Below are 19,527 nucleotides of genomic sequence, written 5' to 3'. Positions count from 1 at the left end.
AATGAAGTCAATGAGGCTACTTGAACACAAGGAATTCCTAACTGGAAGAATGGTCATGTCTCTCTTCAGCATCTGCCATAGCGCTGAAGACCTTATTCCCTGCTCCAAAATGACCACATGCCTTGGCTTGCAGATTCTACACCAGGAAATGTACTCACGTTCTCTCACATTTTGTGCGAAAAATAGAAAACATGGTAACAAATACATTCTATTGAACAGAGTTTAGAATATGTAAGTACAACAGGTACCGTACTGGGGCTACAGTCAGATCACATTGCCGCTTCTGAAGCAGCAGTATTGATATCTTAAAATTTAACATGGCTTAGGTAAGAAGTCAGACAACACTAAATCTCAGATAGTACTTGGCAAGATGTAATTGACTTTTGCACATAAACTGAATACTTATGATACTGTAATTAAGAAAAAACATTGTGAACTTGTATTTCAGACAAAGATATAACTTAGCTGTAACTTTTAGTATTTATAAACTACATTTTTGTTTAGTATTTAGGAAGTACTAGCACTTAGTAATCATATGTACTAGAAGATATAACTAGTTCACACTTCTGCAAATACGGTAATTTAAAAAAGTTAAAAATATCTACCAAGAGCATAAAAAATAACTCTTCATTCTCTTCCTGAAATTAATCACATTTGGAAACTTTTCTTCAAGCTAATTTGTCTTCAAACAGTAGTAATTCATTAGATCAAGCTTTCACTAAAGAATGCACATAAAGGTCACTCCTGTGCACAACCTTACTTTATTGACAAATCAACGTAGAATACCATTTAGTGCTAGACACGCTGAGTCCGCATAAAATAATTTATATTTATTAGCCACTTTCTCTTCTGGACCTACTCATGAACACTTATTTCTGATCCTTTATTTAAACACAAATCGAATAAATTCAGTAAAATGCTGAACTTCAAGTAGTTTAATTTAACAACTTGATTCAACATTGTTATTCACACGCAACAACAATCTTCCAATAATCTGCAGCTAGGAATGTCAAACCAATCTAAATTCTGCTGATAACTTACTGTTTACAAGTACTGTTTAAAGTTTAATTTTCCTTTTCTTAGATTTATTTTTCCAACACACAACTATACCTTAAAGTTTATGAATGTATGCAGTTATAGTGAATTCTCTGAGTTATGCATTCTACATATATTATGACGTTCTTAAGGTTTTCAAACAGTGAATTACTTTTTCCATACAAATTCTGTCTCAGATGAGCTATCACCTAATACAGTAGTACCAGTCTATAGGGTATTTCAGCAGCATACTAGTTAGTATTTTGCACAACTGCTACCAATATATAGGGTAAGATCAAACTATACTTGAAATCTAATCTTACTGACATTCATGCTACCACATCGACATTGACTTAATTTTCAGTTCTTAGCCATTACCAACCCAAGATGCACGAGACCTGACTAGGCTCTAGGGGTCTTTTATTTTGTAAATTGGAAGTTTTTAAGTTTAAGATTGAACATTAAATTTTTAAAGGGAAAAAACCCCACTAATATTTTTCTTATTCCAGTTAAGAAACACAATAAAAATTATGAGCCTAGAGCCTACAAACAAGTGAAACAGGTGTAACTTGTGGCTGGAGGAAACAAAATGGCAAATAAATGGAACTGAAACTGAAAAGACTCAAAAAGATTGTGAGAATCGTGAGCAGCTGGCAGAGACAGAAAGCTGTTCATTTGCTTCGCAAGATAAGAAAGTCTTCTGTTATGTGGTTCTACATAAATATCACTAACTCACTTATGTTACAGTCTTCACAATATTGAATATCCTGATTTATAATTTTTCACTCAAAATTGCAAAAAATCAAAACTGCTGATCAATATTACAAGCAGCTAATTAGCATTTGGTCATTACCACAACTAACTTAACAAACCTAAAATCAGTGGAATTTTTACAAAACAAGTATTGACTGGACTTAGGCAACAAAATAGTCAAAAGGAACATGCAGTGGAGATAACAGACCATTGTTTCTCTAAGAAAAATAGTTCTTGGCTGTCTAGTAGATCAAGAGAACTACTGAATGAAGTTTTACCTGTTGAAGTGAAAGAGTAAAAGCATTGATAAGTTAGAAGATTCTACAAAGTGAGACCTTTCAGTGCCATCGTCAATAAACCCTGTTAGTAATCATTTAAACTTCCATCTCAAGCCTTCCCAGAAGCCGTTAAAGATGCATTTAATTCAGAAGCACCCTCTATTTGTCCTCAACAGCTAAAGAACTGCAAAGATCAATCACTGATTATGCCGTTAAAACTAGAGAAATACAAAGACTTCATCTGGATAAAAAAATTGCAGTCATCTTTATATTCATAATATAACTTTCAATGGAGCACAAAATGAGAAATTTAAAAGAAATAATTGAACGGCTTCTCCCTGAATATGAGTCTCTTCATTTAAATTTTCAAGTCCAGTAGTATATGTTGAACATTAAGAGAGCTACAATACTTTACAGTAATGATAATGCAACATGCATCTCAGCCTCCCTGTGTAGGAAAAAATGCTCAAATTTATGTTTTGTCAGAGATGATGACATAATAAAATAATGGACAAGCTTTCCTGATTTCCAAACTGCTCTTATTTTCAAATCTGAAAAGAAATTTACAAATAATTGTGTCCAAAACTGAAGCTGCCACCTGAGAAAGCAAAATAAAGACAGTAAGTTGGACTTTGCACGAGGTTGAAATTAAGAAAGATGAGAGAACATGAAATGCTGTCATCCTAAACCTTTGAAGCATAGCATTTCCATACACTACTAAAATCATGCTGAAAAAAAAATACTCCACTTAATACAGTCCTGAAACACATTTCATCTATTCAAACATCATTTAAACATCAAACATTACACTGTCTACTTCATTATCAGCTGACAGAAAAAGGAAGGCCAGTACACCAACTTTCTGATCACCTGTGACGAAGTTCAGAAAAAACATGTTTTCGTATTCACCTCTAAGATGTTCATAGTCATAAAAAGAGCCAACTTGGTCAGATCAAGGTCCCAGGGTCCTGTTTCTGACAACTGGCAGATTGCTTAGGGGAACAGTATGAGAACAAAGTTATAGAGCGATTCTTCCCTGATTTTGGCAACCAGTAACTTTGGACCCTCCCGAGGCAGAGTTTATAACTGGACAAGCACGTACAATAGTTCACTGCACCTATCCCACCCTAGTATTGTCAAATGGTTTTTCTGAACGCATTTATACCTTTCTCCTTGATAGTATTCTGTGGCAATGAGTTCCACGATGTAATTGGGACGTATATGAAATAGTAGTGCCTCTCTTTCAGTAGAGATCTCCTGCCTGATAATTTAAACTTGATGTCCCTTAGCTTCCCTATTACGAAAAAAGTGAAAAAGCATTCCCTATTCATCTTCTCTACACCTTTCATGATTTTATAGATTTGTCATATTCCTTCTTCAGTCATCTATTTTCCAAGCTGAAGAATCTTTGTCTAATCCTTCTTTGTCTGAAAAGCATTTCATGCCTGTGATCATCCTTGTAACCCTCCTCTGTATTTTTTTATTTTTAATTCTTCATATCCTTTTTGATACGGTGTCCAGACGCCATGCAGTGTTCAAGATGAGGGCCCACATAATGAGTGGAATGATGATGTTTTTCTGTTTTGTTCTCAACACCTCATAATTCCTAGCATCCTATTTGCTTTGAGGGTTTTTGACTGCCATTGAGCACTAACTGATGTTCTCAGAGAACTATTCACAATCACTCCAAGCTCTTTCCTGAGTTGTAATAGCTCATTTAGAGGCCACCATTGTGTTTACTGAGTGAGTTATTTTCCCCATAATTTCACATTTACCAGAATTGAATCTCATGTCTTTTTATCATCCAATCATTCAGCATCATGAAATAATTCCCCAACTCATCACAATCAGCTTTACATTTAAGTATTTTAAATAATTTTAGAAAAAACAGCAAAATTTGTTAGCTTCTATCAATTCCTTTTTTCCTTTTATTTACAACTATGTCACTGCAGGCCTTAATAACACTGCACCGGTAACAAATTATTTCATCTGTAAAATATGAACACCTTTTTTCTCTTTTAACTAATTATTAACTCATAAGGGGACTCCCTCCTCCTATGCTTTTTAAAAGCATTTGGTAAGCTTGTTGACAGCTCATTGGAAATCCATGTACTCTTTTACTGACAGGATCTTTCTTTTTCATGTGATCTCTGACTCCTTCAATGAATTCTAGTATGTTTTTTAAAAAGAAACCTGTACTGACTTTTCCCCCAACATATTATTTCCCCCTGATACACAGGAATCACTATGAATCACTCCTGGAGGCCTTTCAAAGACTATCACATTTACTCTTTTTCCATTTCTCTGATGAAAATAGCTGATATCAGCAGTAAGTTACATACTAGTTGGTTGTTCTGCAGCTTCCTATTTGACTTCTTATAGAACCTTGGGCTTAAAAACCATCTCATCCTGGAATTTGATTATTATGCGATACATCAATTTGTCCTAAGATCTCCTCTACTGATACGTCAAATTTCAGACAGTTCCTCAGAATTATATCCTGTTTAAAAAAAAATTAATAATAATCAAGTGTGGAAATTGGACAAATAATATTGGAAATAATCATGTTAGTTTTTCTTATTTGAGCTGAGCATTGCTTTCGCATGCAGCTCATCTATCAGCCTCATCAGCTCTCTTTTAATATTAGCCTTTACAACTGTAACAAGCTCCTCAAATTCAGTTTTGGGAGATCTTACTGTGATTTTATATGTAACTTGCCAGCATTGATGTCTTTTCTATTTTCCTCACTTGCACAGGACTTACTCTTGCTACAAGCTGTCTTATTACCTCTATTAGTCTCCTTTACTAGTTTGAACTAGGGGTTTTTTGTGTTGTTACTTGGAAGTCTGTCAGTGGTGATTTAAACATAGCCTTTAGGCAGCTTTAATTTTTCAGCTTCTACATAGATTGTTTCATTTTTCTCATTTTTGTAGGCCTCTTCATAACCTATTTTTGACTGTGGCGAGGGCTTCCTACACATAATAGTCATTACTAAAGAACAGTGCTCATACCTTGTGCCAAATTTTCCACACTGCTCACAATTAAACAGCTGCATATATTTTGTGAGTTCTTACTTTGCTCCAAAATGCAATTAAATTATGACACTTTGTAGAAGCTGGAAGTAATACATTTGAGAATAGCTTAAATGTACTACTGACAAACTGCATCAGTACGTCAGCGCGTACTACATAATTTATAAATATGAGTAAAACCAGATTAATTCAACAGTGGGAGCTAGACAGGGCCATTCTTCTCCCAAGCCAGACACCCAAATCTCAGACCCGTCCAGACTAGTCCCCACGTGTGTGACAGAGGTGATGGACGTGTTGTAATACTTATTCCAAGCTTGTCCATCTTCATTTTTTGAAGCTAATAGATCAGCCTTAGCATCGCATTACTTACATGCATACTCCTTTTTAGAAAGGACATTCAAAGAAAGTTCTATAGCCTCAAAACTCAGGCACTTTAAAGTTCATACATGACAGCCTCCTGGTTTCACAGAGAGAGGGTGACATGGCTTGACACATGACCTGTCTGGTACCTGGAGGTACTCCTTGGACCAAAACTTCCCCAACAAAGAAAACTATTTGCGCAAAGAAGTTAGAGATCACAACCAGCACTGCACCAGGCAGACTGCCATGATGAACCCAATCCTCCTCTCTGTCTACGCAGGGAAATCTGAAGTGGGGACATGCTTTCTCAAGCGGTCTCCGGGCATCGGTGCAGCCTACGTGGTTTAGCAGGCTGGGAGTGCAGAGGAGAGCTGCTGCTCGCCCTCTGACTGCTCCGTGGAGCTCCTAGCGCAGGTCCTTCTGCCCTGACTAGGAGACACTGGCAAAGCCTGGCTAGGAAACCTTGAGTAGTTTGGGCAGGTTATCAAAACTTTCCCTAAATAACACTTAGGGAATGCAAATGGGAACTGAGAAACATTACAGAACTGCTAAAGCAAAGGACCTTTTCCTTCCTTAGCCCAAATGGGTCTTCCTCGACTGAATGCGAAGGACTGGCTGACAACAGCAGTAATGCAAAAGCTTCCCAAAGACTATACGAATCCTTTATGATAGTGACGGAAAACCTACACAGTGCTGTCACACTACAGTCTCCCCTACGCTCTCCAGTACAGAACATAAAAACACCTGACCATCATCATGGTATTGCATGTATTTACAAACACTCTCGTATGTGTTCTTTGGGGAATGCTTCATCACTTCCAGGGTTGATCACATATTTTCACTAAACAACAGCAGCATCTTATATTACATGAATGTTACAAGTTACTGAAAAAGTGTGTTTTAAAAAAAGACTTGGAGTAGTTTACTGAAACTACTTAAGGCAAGGAAGGCTCAGCTGGAGAAATCAAACACGTGAGAAGTGAGGTGAAACCACGTCTCCAGATGCACGCACATGTTGCATGCGAAGGCATTGTCCTGAGACAATGCCCTGCACAGAGCCTTGGCACACCTTGTCTTTATCTGAACACTGGATTGCAGGCTATGCTTTTTACAGATCCAAACAAACATCGTCTATGGAAAAAAAATTATACTTACTGGGAGAGTTACTTTCTTCAAGTGGCATTCCTTTTGCAGTAGTTCATAAACATATTTAGTAATGATCTGGAAGGAAAAGAAAAAAAGAAATGCAAATAGATATTAAACCACTTACAGTAATGACATATCCAGGCAGACAACTTAAAGGCTAGTTGGTTAAACTTCTAAGTACTTGTATATGTTTTCCCACTTATCCGAATCCTTTACTATACAACTAATTATAAAACTTGGAGCTTTACACAAAAAGGTCCTCTCTGTCCCTCAGAAAAGGCTGCTTGCCAGTACAAAGAAATTGTAACTGTACCTGTGAATCCATCACGGGCTGCTGTGTGAATAATTATGTGCCTCAAAACTAAGGATTATAACCAATTAATATATACTCAGGGGTACAAGAAAGGCTCTCTTTTGCAAAGAAGTACTTTAAAAGCATTTTTTCCATAAGCAGGACTCCTGAAACCCTCTCCCCTGCAGGTTCACTTCATGAGCTACATGGAGAGCAGATCTGTAGCCACCCTCAGCACAAGTTGCCTTGCCGTTTCTATTCACTGAACAGGGGAGGGATGGGTCAAAGGTTTCTAAATAGAAAAAAAACCCTGACTGATTCCCCACTATGGGGGAGTTTAAGTCTCTTGTCTCCATGTAGAAATAAAATTGAAACTTTAGACCTGAAACAAAAGGAATTATTTCAAACAGCAACCCCCAAAAAAAAATCAACCTAGTTGCAACGAAAGACTTGCTGTCTCAAATGTAACAAAGTTGTTCACACTTCAAAGGCTTGCCTAATATTGAGGGAAATTTTTTTTCACCCTTATATATTCTAAGAAAAATGGAGATGCAGATGTAAGAACTTTCTAGCTATTATTAATTTGGGAATTAAGCTCAGGAACAAACTAAAGCGCTTTGTCCATATGGGGCTGTAAAAACAGTTTGGAAGTAACTGCCTGGATTTCACTGGCTACAGGACTGAAAAAAAAAAAAAAAAAGAAGAAAAAAAAAGGCAAATTAAAGAGGAAAAAAAGTGCTCATTAAGAGTCTCAAATAGTGCCTGCCTTCCCTTTAAAGCTTGGGGAACTATGTTTAAATTCCAGACAGGACAAGATCTAAGTCCCAAAATATTAATCCAAGAATATCTGGGTACAAACCCAGCTGGTATTCTTTAGCCCAGCCCCTCAAGGCCACAATTACAGCCATCTGAACCCACAGCATATTAAGCCACAACAGAAACGTCGCTGTAACAAAGCTCTCAAGTGATGGCATCTTAACAACACACTATGAACTGAGCAAGTAGGAGCCAGGGTATCATAAACTTCAATTTTAATTTTCCAAATGCACAATTACCAAATAAAGTTTCAATGAAGTCCAAAAGTTTTCATTATGTACATGTGAGCAAACACAATATGCAAACGTTTGGAACACATTTGAACAAATTAGAGGTACTGATGAAAGCTAATTAAAAATGTTGGCGCGTGCCCCTCCCTCCCTTTCACAAAAACCCCAAATCTTTATTAGGATTATGTGAATTCTTTGCTACCCTGCTCAAATATGTTTATTGATAGAATTATGTTCAAAAAACTTTATGGTTTTAAAGAAAATCAGTCTTACTGAACATTACTATCTACAGGGAAACTGCATTTGGAGAAGGAATTTAGCTGTGAGCGATGAGTTGATTTAAGACATGTTTATCCCCAAAGCAGTATGTTAGGAACATGCATACAGTGTAATTTTACCTTCAGGGCCAAACTTTTTATGGTTCACCGAAATCAACTTCAGTGTAATGCCAACAAGTAAAGCAGTTAAGTTCCTGCAGTCTCAGATGCTGATGTTGTACAGACATTAAAATGATTATAATGATAATATGGCCTCAAACATAGAAATTTTATTTTTCACTCTAAATCCAGGCATCTACTAACCGTCAAAAACACTAAAAGAACACTTGGAAGAGAAAAAAAATCGCTATGAAGAAAATGTATTTTAGACACTACTTGCAAAAATCTACCCTTTTGTGCAGCTATGTGTTTGTATCTATTTCTTCTATTCTCTCTCATTTATTTAGACTGTGATGTCTTCAGGGCAGAAATAAACCTTCACTCATTTTTTCCACAGCCTGGCTCAATGGGGCTCTGATCCTAACTGGCTCTTTATGCACTACTCTAATATAATAAATAGTGGTATCAGCCTTAAAAATGGGACTGTTAAATGAGTAGAGCACTCTGGTACAGCAAAGACTTAACCTAATGAATGCTTTTAATAAGAGTAAACATGAAGAAAGATACAGTAGGTTGGAGGCTCGGATGCAAAGTGTGAGATTATGATCCTCAGGCAGCTCAGCACCTGGATGGTCTCCATGGCCCAGACAGACCTGGGGAAAGCCTGCCATAAACTGCCCCATTATACGTAAGACCACAAGAGGCTTTTTTTGGCAGCAGAAGATCAACAAGTTCAGGGACATCCTAGCAATGGCTGGTACGCTGTCAGCTTTAAAGAATGGAAGGTGACGCACAAGATTTCTTGAAGTAGCGTCAAAGCCCAAAATTCCCTATCACCATAATGGCTAGGTTTCCTGCACTTATCATGGATGTGCCTGGAAAATTTAGCAAAATCCCATCCTGCCTAGGAATATGGTTGCAAGTATTGAAAAATGCTACAAATCCAACATTATTTTTGGAATTTTATGATTTTAATTACTTCTTGTTATTTTACAGCTGATCTGTGATTTTTAAAAAATTAACTTTTAAAATATCTTTTCTGTAGGCATTAAAAAGAGAACTGTGCTATATTATTTATATACCACTAGTTAGACTTACTATTACAAATCTATACAATTTAAGTAGCCACAACTTCTTTAAGTAGTAGTATTAGCTTGTGTATGCTGGTATTTTATCTTTAAGATCGGCAAACTGTTGTAGGCTGTTGAAAAGTGTCTAGTGACTTCTTGCATGAGAAGGTGAGTATGGTTACATGCTATGAACTCTCCTGGACTAATCATCGGTTGTATGGTTGCTCATGACTACATGTATTTAGTGACAGAGGCTGTTCAATCCAGTCCAGTGTTAATAACTCATCTGGAACTATCAAGCAACTAATTGTCCATTACGAGCCATTCTGGAGGCAAACTGTAACACTTGCTAGAGAGCCCTACTCATGTAATTCGTACTAATGTGGGATATTTATGCTTTTTCTAAAATCCTTGCAACTTGCAAGGTGTGCCAATACTGGAAGCAGTACGCTGCATTGTAATTCAAGGTAGTAAGGTTGCTGGTGAGCAGGCAGCACCATGTCTGAGATGGGAAAGGAAAAAGAACCAAAAGTAAGGCTTGCCCAAAGTGTGTGAAATTAATTGCCTGATGAATGGAGGAAAAAATGGTAGTTCTGTACTTCTTGTATGAGACACTGGAAACTTCAACCTCATTTTACAGTATCTCTGCTCTTCATTCACTTCCAAGTGCAGTCTATCAGGAAAACACATCCCAAACAGGGTAAGTATCTGAACTAAGCACTATCAAGGTGTTCTTATTGCCTGCTCTGAGAACTGGGGGGAAAAAAAACCAAACACAAAACCAAAAAAATTCCATGCCTCTCATCACCTAGTCTGATAGCAAGGGAGAAATCCTTTCCAACCACAAAAAGGTGCTTAGCCTAACACTTCCACCCCCCCAAAAAGGTTGTATTCAAACTGTGGGATAGGAGAAACTTTCTTCCCAGCAGAAAGTGGTCCTCTTTGGAAGGAAACTAAATGGCTTATACTTCAATTTGCTCTCGGTGAGCTGAGGAGCCAGTGTCCTGCTTTCCGTATGCTTGAGGATGTTCCGCCCTAAATGAAGTCACAGCTTATCTTACTTATGTTGAACTAGAAAAATTCCCAGAATGAAGGCACGCTGATGACAGCAGGGACCACAGCCAAGTGGAACACGTCCTGAACAGTAAAAGCAGTGGATTATCCTGGGCATATTAAAAACACAAGTACCTAATCTCTGCTACCATTTTCTTGTTACAGTTTTCCTTCATCTACTGTGGACAAGGTTAAGAGCAGTAATACATATGGTTCAGGACAGGAACGAAACCCCAGTCCTCACAACTGCCCTTCTGAGGAGCTTAAAACAGTCAGTCTTCTGACTTATGTTGGATATAACAGTGTGAACACCTCCAGAAGCACCTTTTCAAAGGCCCCAAATATGACATCTGCAAAGTTCAATAGTCTTACGGTAATTGAGGGACAGACCTATGTCATGAACAGTGATCCTTCGTATGGATCCAGAACATAACCTATTTTAATTACAGAGAAATTAAATTTGATGACTTGGATGGACAGCAAAAAGGATAGAGTCACGGAAGACTACAGAAAGAAAAGAGAAACACATTCTCTTATGACAGAGCTGCGATTTTACCCTTGCACTGCTAAATATTCTGCACAATGGTGGCCAAATGCTGCATGCAGTCTGCAGAGCAAAACTGAAACTCCAGATGGAAACCTAGTTCTGGTACACATTAATTGGTAAGGTCCTGGCTTCATATGACTTGTGTCCTTTTAAGGTTATATTGTTCATATAGACGACTTTCTTCAGGACTGTCTTCAATTACCAAAAAGCACTGAAAAATTCTGTTAGCAGCATAATCTTTGCAACACACCACCCTGAAGCTACATGATCAAAAGATCAATACCTGCATACAACTATGTGAAAAGAGAAATTAAAGACTAAGAGCCATTGAGACCAACACCTTTAAAGTTACAAAGATCCTGAAGGTACTGAAGCCTAAACATGGTAAGTGGAGGCAAATACCAAAGAGACTCTTCAATGCACTAAGTACCAGAGGTCTTTAAACAGCAGAGGTCTGGAAAAGAGGACAACCAAAAGCAGGCCCACAAAGGAAGGAGGCAACTCCAAAATAACTCAGTTTAAAATAATATATCCCCATTTTAAGTCTGCAAGAAACTGAAAGAAGCCTTATAACACGTACCAAAAATGTCAAGAACCAGCCTGGCACACATGAGGAAGAGCAGAACTGTAGCTGACCCACCGGTGAACTTTTTCATAACAGAGATAGCCAGGTATACAGACAACAGATCACAACTCAGCGACTTGTTTCGTAACACCTACATCCTAATCCAGAAGAGCTGCTTCAGTACATACCACATCAAAAACCATGCTGGGACGCAGTGAAGTGCACTGAGCCTTGCTCGTCAAGCCCTGCCCCCCCTGCCCCGTGCTTTACAACCCAAGTCCTTTGAATTCTCTATTTTTTTTCCCCTGAGCGTGCTCCCACTTTCAAAACCAACCACGGGTAACTCTACCCACCACCAGACTACATACATGAACAGAACAGCAAACCCGCTGCAAAGCAGGGAAAAAAAAAAAGGACAAAGTAAACTACCTAAACTTGCAAAATGTTTTCTCAAGAGTGAATTCTCTGCTAAAAACATATTAAAGAAATGGCACAGGCCCATGTGACTTGTGGCCTTTCGCTTCTAAACCAGCACCCATCAGTAGTCACTGGAAATCATTACCACGCAACGAATGTTCATGGATTCACAACAGACGCGAGGAACCCTTCGGTTAGCACAAACCACAAAGTCTCTATGAAGACAATCAAACGCCACATGTCCCTCTCTTCTCCCATATGCGCATCCCTCATGACCAAAATGCCAACAACCCTGTCAAATGGTTGGTGTATGGTTAACACACGATAAAGAATAAAGCACATGTGACGTGACAAAGGATAAAGCACATGCGAGCAGTTGACATTACAACCACTCACATGACAAGAGGACGGATTACAAGACCTTGGACAAAGCATAAGGGAGTCCAAGCTCTTAACCCAAGTTGTCCATACCACTGCCTTCTCCTACACACTTCTAGCAGATTTCTAGGAAAAAAGGAAAGGGAGCAAATTACCAGTTAAATACATTCTTCTGGTGGACCAGATCCAGCTGGATGGATCTGAGATTTCCCTCATCATGTTCCTCATTCACAGCTATTCAAAACACAAACAGAACCCCATCACCGACATTACGACTCTTGTTACCACTGTTCACTACTCCAAGGACTAAATGTGAATGGACACAGAACTACTCTCTCAAAGTTAACAGAGGCTGCTTCCCAGCAAGAGTGAGATGTGTTGGCAATGATACACTTACTCACTGGATAGGAGGCTTCTGCTTCCGAAGATGTCAACTTGTGCAACAACACTCCTTCAACACCTTATCAGATCACTTGTTTTCATTAATTTTTAAAGACAGTTCTCAAAGTACATGAAAGTGCAGACAGTAAGAGACTCTAATGGCAATAATTTTGCTTGTAGGTTTTTATTAGTGGCCAGATTTTTTACAGTAATACAGATATGACATTTAAAATTAAGGCAATTGTAGCTAATGAAACATAGGTGCGATGGCACCTTCCTTCTTGCTTGACTTCCTGGTTTTTCGTAAGTCATACCATAAAAAGAATTAGTACATTATTAGTGTCATTAGTAGTTTATTATTTCTCTATTAACCTTATGAGTTAACTACACTTTAACCTCAGTTTAATCTCCTATATAAACATATGTTGCAGAAAAAAAGAGAAAAAAAGAAGGGAAAGAATTACAATTAAAAATATTAGTGAAAAAGACTTGTTCAGAAACCACTGAAGTCTGACCATCTCTACCTTCTACAATAACTCGTTCAGACATAATTTTCTATGCTTTGAATTGAAGTAAAGAAAAATGCAAGGCTTTTTATTTTTCTTTAGAGACTGCAGAAACAATTCAACCTTAGGTTCACTTGTCAATTCCCACCCTGTGACAGAACTGCACTTAAAATGTGTAACAGTTGAACATTACCAGTTCACCTGACAAATCCACATGTAGACCAAAATCAACCTCATTTGCCTTTGAGTTCTTTTTTTCCCTGAAGTACTATGTTCAACTTGACTTCGCGCAGTACAGCAAGAGATTCACCGTCAGCTCCCCAGACCTCTGAAATGCCTTCAACTAGCAATTCACACCTGACATAACAAATTACAACCTCTTGAATCTAACCTTCTCAAAAAATGGATCTTTCACAAGCATAGAAAGGATAGTATTTTCAAATAATTTAAATTCAGCCTAAGAGATTAGGCCTCTCAGCACTACTAGTATTTTCTAAGAACTTCAAGGTAGTGTACACAGGTTGGAGGTTTTATCACTAATCTTAAAAAAAACCAAGTACAAACCACTAGAAGCAATGCCATTACGAGTAATGGATTTTCTTGTTTTATAAGATTTGTCTCCTCATTGGTAATAAGCACTTTAATGCAAAAAGAGAAAATGAGCACGACAAGGAAACAATCCTCATAACAAACAGTAGTCTACCCACAACTTTTTCCTCTTCGCAGTCTAAGAGCAATAACGTTCAGTGAAACAAATGCAAAATGAATTCCAACTGATTGCCCTGCGGCAAATCTCAAGTGGTGGGACTGACCCGAGGCTTGCTAGTGTGGCTGCCATAGCCTTGGTTGAATGAACTTTATTTTGACTCTCAAGTGACAAACCTGCCAATAAGTAACAATGAGAGATGCAAAGGAACTTTTTGACATACTGCTCTTGGACACAGACTTACCTAAGAACTGGGACAAACAAAAAAAAAAATCCACCATCACCATGCCAGAACAAAAAAACCCTAAAAGCTGAATGGACTTTCTAAAGGCTCTGCTCACTGCAAGCTAAAAAAAAAAAAAAAAAAAAAAGGGGGGGGGGGGGGGGGAGAAAAAAAAAAATCAATGGCATTTTAAAAATCCACAAAAGACCTCACTTGGATTATAGTGTGGGAGAACAATTCATTAAGATGGAATTGACATTACCTCTAAGGGATTTCTTGCATTTTCTACTGAAAGCAATTCAATTCAATCTTAACACATGGGTGTGATATTCTGGATTCTGAGTTGACTGATCACAAATAGGATCTCAAGATCTTTTGAGAGAATTAAATGAAAAACAACAGGGATTTGTGATGAATGCAGCATATACTGTTGATGTGATTTGACCCAATGTTTTGTTACATGGTCTTTGCTGACACCTGTTGGTTTATTTTTTGTTTTTCTTTTTTCTTTTTTTCCTCTTTAAGAAAAGCATCTCTAATTTTAGAAATTGCTTGACAATTATTTGGCTTCAGAAATGGCTTAATTACATAGCCCATTTTATGAAAATTCTCAATTCTTTTTAAATATGAATACATATACATATATATGTATTAGTACTAAGCAGAGGCTTCAATCAAGCACCTTGTGCTAGAAGCATTTAAACATCAGCAGAAAGCATGACCTATATCTCCAAGCTGAGATAAGAAACAAAAGGATGAAAAGGTCGCAAAATAAAGAAGGAAACTAAAAAAAGCCCAAAAGAATAACAGAGGAACAAATATAAATGAGGCTTATAAACACATTTTAATATTCCAATTCAAGAACTAAAAATTTGGATTGTTATCTCTAAATTTCATATTAGAGATGAGTTATAAAAAGGGATCTGGAAGGAAGAGCAGTAGCAGTTTTGACTATTTCAACTATTAATGAAAAAAATGTAGTTTACGTGGAGAGGTGGTGCTATGCAGTTGTGAAAGGTTAAAAATCCATGCCAAACCCAACTGACATATCAGATTAACATAGTTAAAGCATACCAGCTTTTGTAGTCACAGACAAAAAAGTCAGTGATGTGTCAAGCATCTCATTTTGCCACCTTTGATTCCTCAGCAGAAATGACCAGATAAATATTCACAGATGGACTGAAGGCTTAATTTTATGTAAATCCAGAGCAGAACTCAAATTAACACCTTCTTTCCATAGCAAGATGTCTTAACCATTTTGCCACCGTGCTCCAGAACAGTAGTGGGTCAAAATAAATTGGATTTACATAAATTTAGCTGAAAAGGGCCATGGCGCTGACCGTTAGCAGCATTTTTTTTTCTTTTCTTGGCACAAACAGTAGTTGATACCCTCATGAACACAAATCACAAAAACATTTACAGTTTCACTATTAAATAATACCTGCACCTCTTTTTACTAGCTCAAGTAAACCAAATAGATCGCACCGGCGTCATTAACTCATCGCATACTTAAGCTGCGAACTCGGGACCCTCACTTGCTTTGAGTAACTGACAAAAGCCAGCAGTTAACTTCTAAGAGAAATGGCTAGCTTGCTTTCTGCTTTTCTAGTCTATGGTTATGATACCTAGTACTCTGAAAGAAACTTCCCCTTAAGGAGAGAAAAACCTGCCCTGAAGGCACCGGCTCTTCTGGGGGTATCAAGCTGAAGGTTAAGAAAACACGTTGGACTTCGACGAACTTTTTCTATTTTTTCCTCACCGTTTCTCAAGAAAAGATTTCCTTTTTGTATTCCACATGATTGAGCCCATCTAACCTAGCCTTGCGTTCTGCTGGCAGGCAAACTCAAAGAGGGAGCAAACTACAAAAAACTCCGGGTACGGCAAACGCCAGAAGAACTTTCAACCAAGAGGTAAGGAAGATTGCTTCATATGTGACAAGTAAAATCCTGATGCTTTCGCTCTTGTACAAAGTACAGGAAAACCATTTAATTTAACAATGAAATAAATTATTATTTAAAATGTCTTCATTCAATCAAATTTGGAAAGGTTAACTTATGTGGTTTTTTCTACTTTTGTTTTAAAACAAACCTACGAGGAAGAAATATTCTTGGTAACTGAGGTTTATAAAATAAACTTCATAGCCCATACTACTTCACTTATTATAAGAGGACAGTACGTAAGGATATTGTTAGTTGCTCATGAATATTTATGTTTATGATGTCCAAAAAGCATAGCAGATCCTTTCTTCCTATCAAATTATGACTGAAAAACTAACGTAGCCAATCATGCAGCACACACATGTCCAAAGACAGCACATCAGTGTAGTACTTCTCATTAAGCTACGTGGGCACAAGTATTGGGAGAAGAGGAAAAACGGCTAGAAGTGAAGCTCTGTACACTATAATTTACTGTGTTTTAATGAATTTTACCTATATACTTCATTTGGGAAGGAATCTTTCTCAGTCCAACCACCAAGATACAGTGCAATTACACATAAAATTGCTTAACATGACAGTGATTAAGAAGGATTGCAATTCATTATTTTATGCAAACTTCAAATATTAGCTTGTGTCTTTGACCTTCTACTGAATACAAGTACTGTGAGAAGAAAAGCCTTGTTTTTTTGTCAAATGGGACATTTTGCAAGCTCTAGTGGAAATTTTGCATTAAAATAGTATAATACTTAGCATGTCCAACTAATTAAGCAGTTCTTTCTAAAAAGTCTGTGAAGCTATGAAACAGCCTGAGTCAGAAAATACTGCGTAAAAGCCCATTCTGATGTCCATTTATAAACCGCATGACCAGGATTGGTTCATGTTCGTGTTGGTGTCTGTCAATTTCCCAACAGAAGTTTGCATGATGGGATCCTTTGCTCTTTTGGAGGGGTGGGGCATGCGGAAGAACAGCCATGTTTGATTAGACAAGTGGTTCAATACAGTAGTTATCAGTAACAAATATATCACGTAGGAAGTAATGACAATTCCTACTGAACAATGATATCAAAATACTGTCTGAAAAGGAAATGTCTTCCTAAGATCCAGTTTCTGTAATTTTTATAGCATTTCACAGAAACATTAAGTAGGCGATTTTATCACCTACAGATAAAGAAAATGGACGTCAACAACAGTGAGCAGCATGCTCGTGTGCAATTTATAATTCTACCACAGCTGCTAGCCTGCAGAGCTCTGTGTTTGGTGAAAGGGTATTATAAAATAGAAAGACACATGAAAGACATTTTAAATTCATCACATATCAGATAAAATAAAGTGAACACAAATAACAGTCAAGAGAGTAAAATGAAAAGGTGAGATTAGGAATCAGACAGATTTTTGCCTAAAAGCAACTTGTTCTATGACAAGAGAATTTGGTACAATTATCTCTATGCCACGAGCACAGAGCAGAGAATCTGCATTGAGGATGACGTGCCCTCCACAAAACCATATTTATTGCTCTATACAACATGCAGTGCTGTGATCACACACTGACTGAGCATCTTCATCGCCACTGCTATTGTCAGTCAATAACCTGAGCAATGGGCACACAGGCCGATGGGCGCTCCCCCTTTGTTCCGCTCAAGGCATAATCCAGACAGAACAGGCAGGAGGAGACCAGTATGTCACCACAGATTTTGGCAGCAAGCAGGCTGACAAGCGCCAAGTCGTCGCATTACCGTCTACAGTTTGCCTGTAATCTTGTTTTCCATGCTTCTCCTTTTCCATTTTTCTCTTCTACAAACTGAGACTAAGTTGTAAACCTGGGACTACCTTTTGGCCAGTGTTCACAAGGTGGCTCTAATCTGGTTGAGCTCCTGCGCACTTCATCACACACAACAGCAGGTCCTCCTGCGTTCGTCACCCAGGCTTGGGAATCTGCTCTTGCAGACTGCTCCTGCATCCAGGAGAAGCGAAGCCTGCAGAGGGCAAGCAGCTACTGCAGAGGCACCGGGAGCTCCCGGCAGCACCTGCAGCAATTCATGGCCAACAGCGAGGCACAGGCAGACAGCAACCTACAGCTTGCCATGAGAATCCCATTTCCGTCCCCTAATTGATGGCAGAAGCCAAGCCTTTTCTTGAGTTAACGAAATGGAAGCTTTGGGTTTTTTTAAACAGCAAAATGCCTCCACTGATACTGGAAACAATTACTGCTGCTCCTTTTGATAGTCAGCCAAATAATCTGTTTTTGGCTGAGTTGAGGGGAAATGAATATTGTGGCTTCTCCTGCTATTTGTGCTGCTGGCTAATGTGCCTTATTTTCCCAACACAATATTCCTAAAATTATGAGTTGTAATGAAGGAGCAAGAACATATGCATTCCTGAATATTGGAAATCAGCCCAAAACTACGTTACTACAATCTAAGTTAGGACCATGTCTGTTACTGAATGTAGCCTGTCAAAAAAATCTTTATGAAACTGTACTAAAAATGTGCATCAACCTTCACTTCCCACTTGTATTCACCTTATGATTTACTTAATATCTGTTCACTTTACCCATATTGTCTCTAGGGTTACAGGCTATTTTTATGTCAAAAATTATTAGTAGGTCATTTAATACTGCAGCCAAATGAATTCTGCTTTCTAATGTATCTGACAATATCCTCAACTGGTTTCCTGTGCAGGTGGAAAGGTAAGTCCAAGAAACTTATAAACACAAGAACATAGTGAGCATTTCACCAAAGACTCTAACTTTCTAAAAGACAGTGGAAGAAAAGATATTTTTAAATTCTTAGGCAGACTGTGAACTGAAATGAGATTTGTCTTACAGAAAGATCAACGAACACCTTCTTACGGATTTACTTTGGAATATCCAATCACACTGTATCTGTAAAAAGAAAAATTTGTTCCAGAAGGAAATATTAATGATATATTTTATTACTTTGCAGTTTTAGCTTACTGATGTAGAACTGATCAAACTTGAAGCCATATACTTGCAACTCAATATGCAACTTGATCATTTCCACAAGCTGATTTCAACATATCCGCTGTGAAAATTATTTGAATTTTATCTACCTACAACCATATACATCTGGAAATATTTTTGCATACTAGACGTCACCGTGACCAAGAGCACTGAATTATGTTGACATCTGCAAGAACTGATCAGACCTCTCACTTCATGATTAATCCTTACGTGGTCGCTAGCAAAGCAGTATCCAATGCTCTCTGACATTCCCAAAATACTTAAGTGAGAAGAGGTGTGACACTGTAAACTGAATAGTAGATCGAGACCCAGGACAAATGAGAGCTCTGCTCCTGGCTGACTGCCGAGTACAAGCTCACGTTATCAAACAAGCTGTTTCCTTTTCTATTATAAATTGATCTCAAGGCACACACTCTCTTAAAGTGCACTTTTGCCAAACACAATG

General features: G+C 37.9%; 1 protein-coding gene across 1 annotated transcript in view; it reads right to left on the bottom strand.

Moving 5' to 3' along the window:
* The window catches only part of FAM172A (family with sequence similarity 172 member A), a 199,067-nt gene that overhangs the window by 135,839 nt on the left and 43,701 nt on the right, over positions 1-19,527 (bottom strand). Inside the window, exon 5 of the mRNA XM_050912799.1 lies at positions 6,614-6,679. Coding sequence (XP_050768756.1) covers positions 6,614-6,679 — 66 coding nt within the window. The remainder of the gene's footprint in view (positions 1-6,613; positions 6,680-19,527) is intronic.

The sequence above is a fragment of the Gymnogyps californianus genome, chromosome Z (assembly GCF_018139145.2).
Source record: "Gymnogyps californianus isolate 813 chromosome Z, ASM1813914v2, whole genome shotgun sequence".
Taxonomy (NCBI): domain Eukaryota; kingdom Metazoa; phylum Chordata; class Aves; order Accipitriformes; family Cathartidae; genus Gymnogyps; species Gymnogyps californianus.
This window is presented reverse-complemented; position numbering and strand designations above follow the sequence as displayed.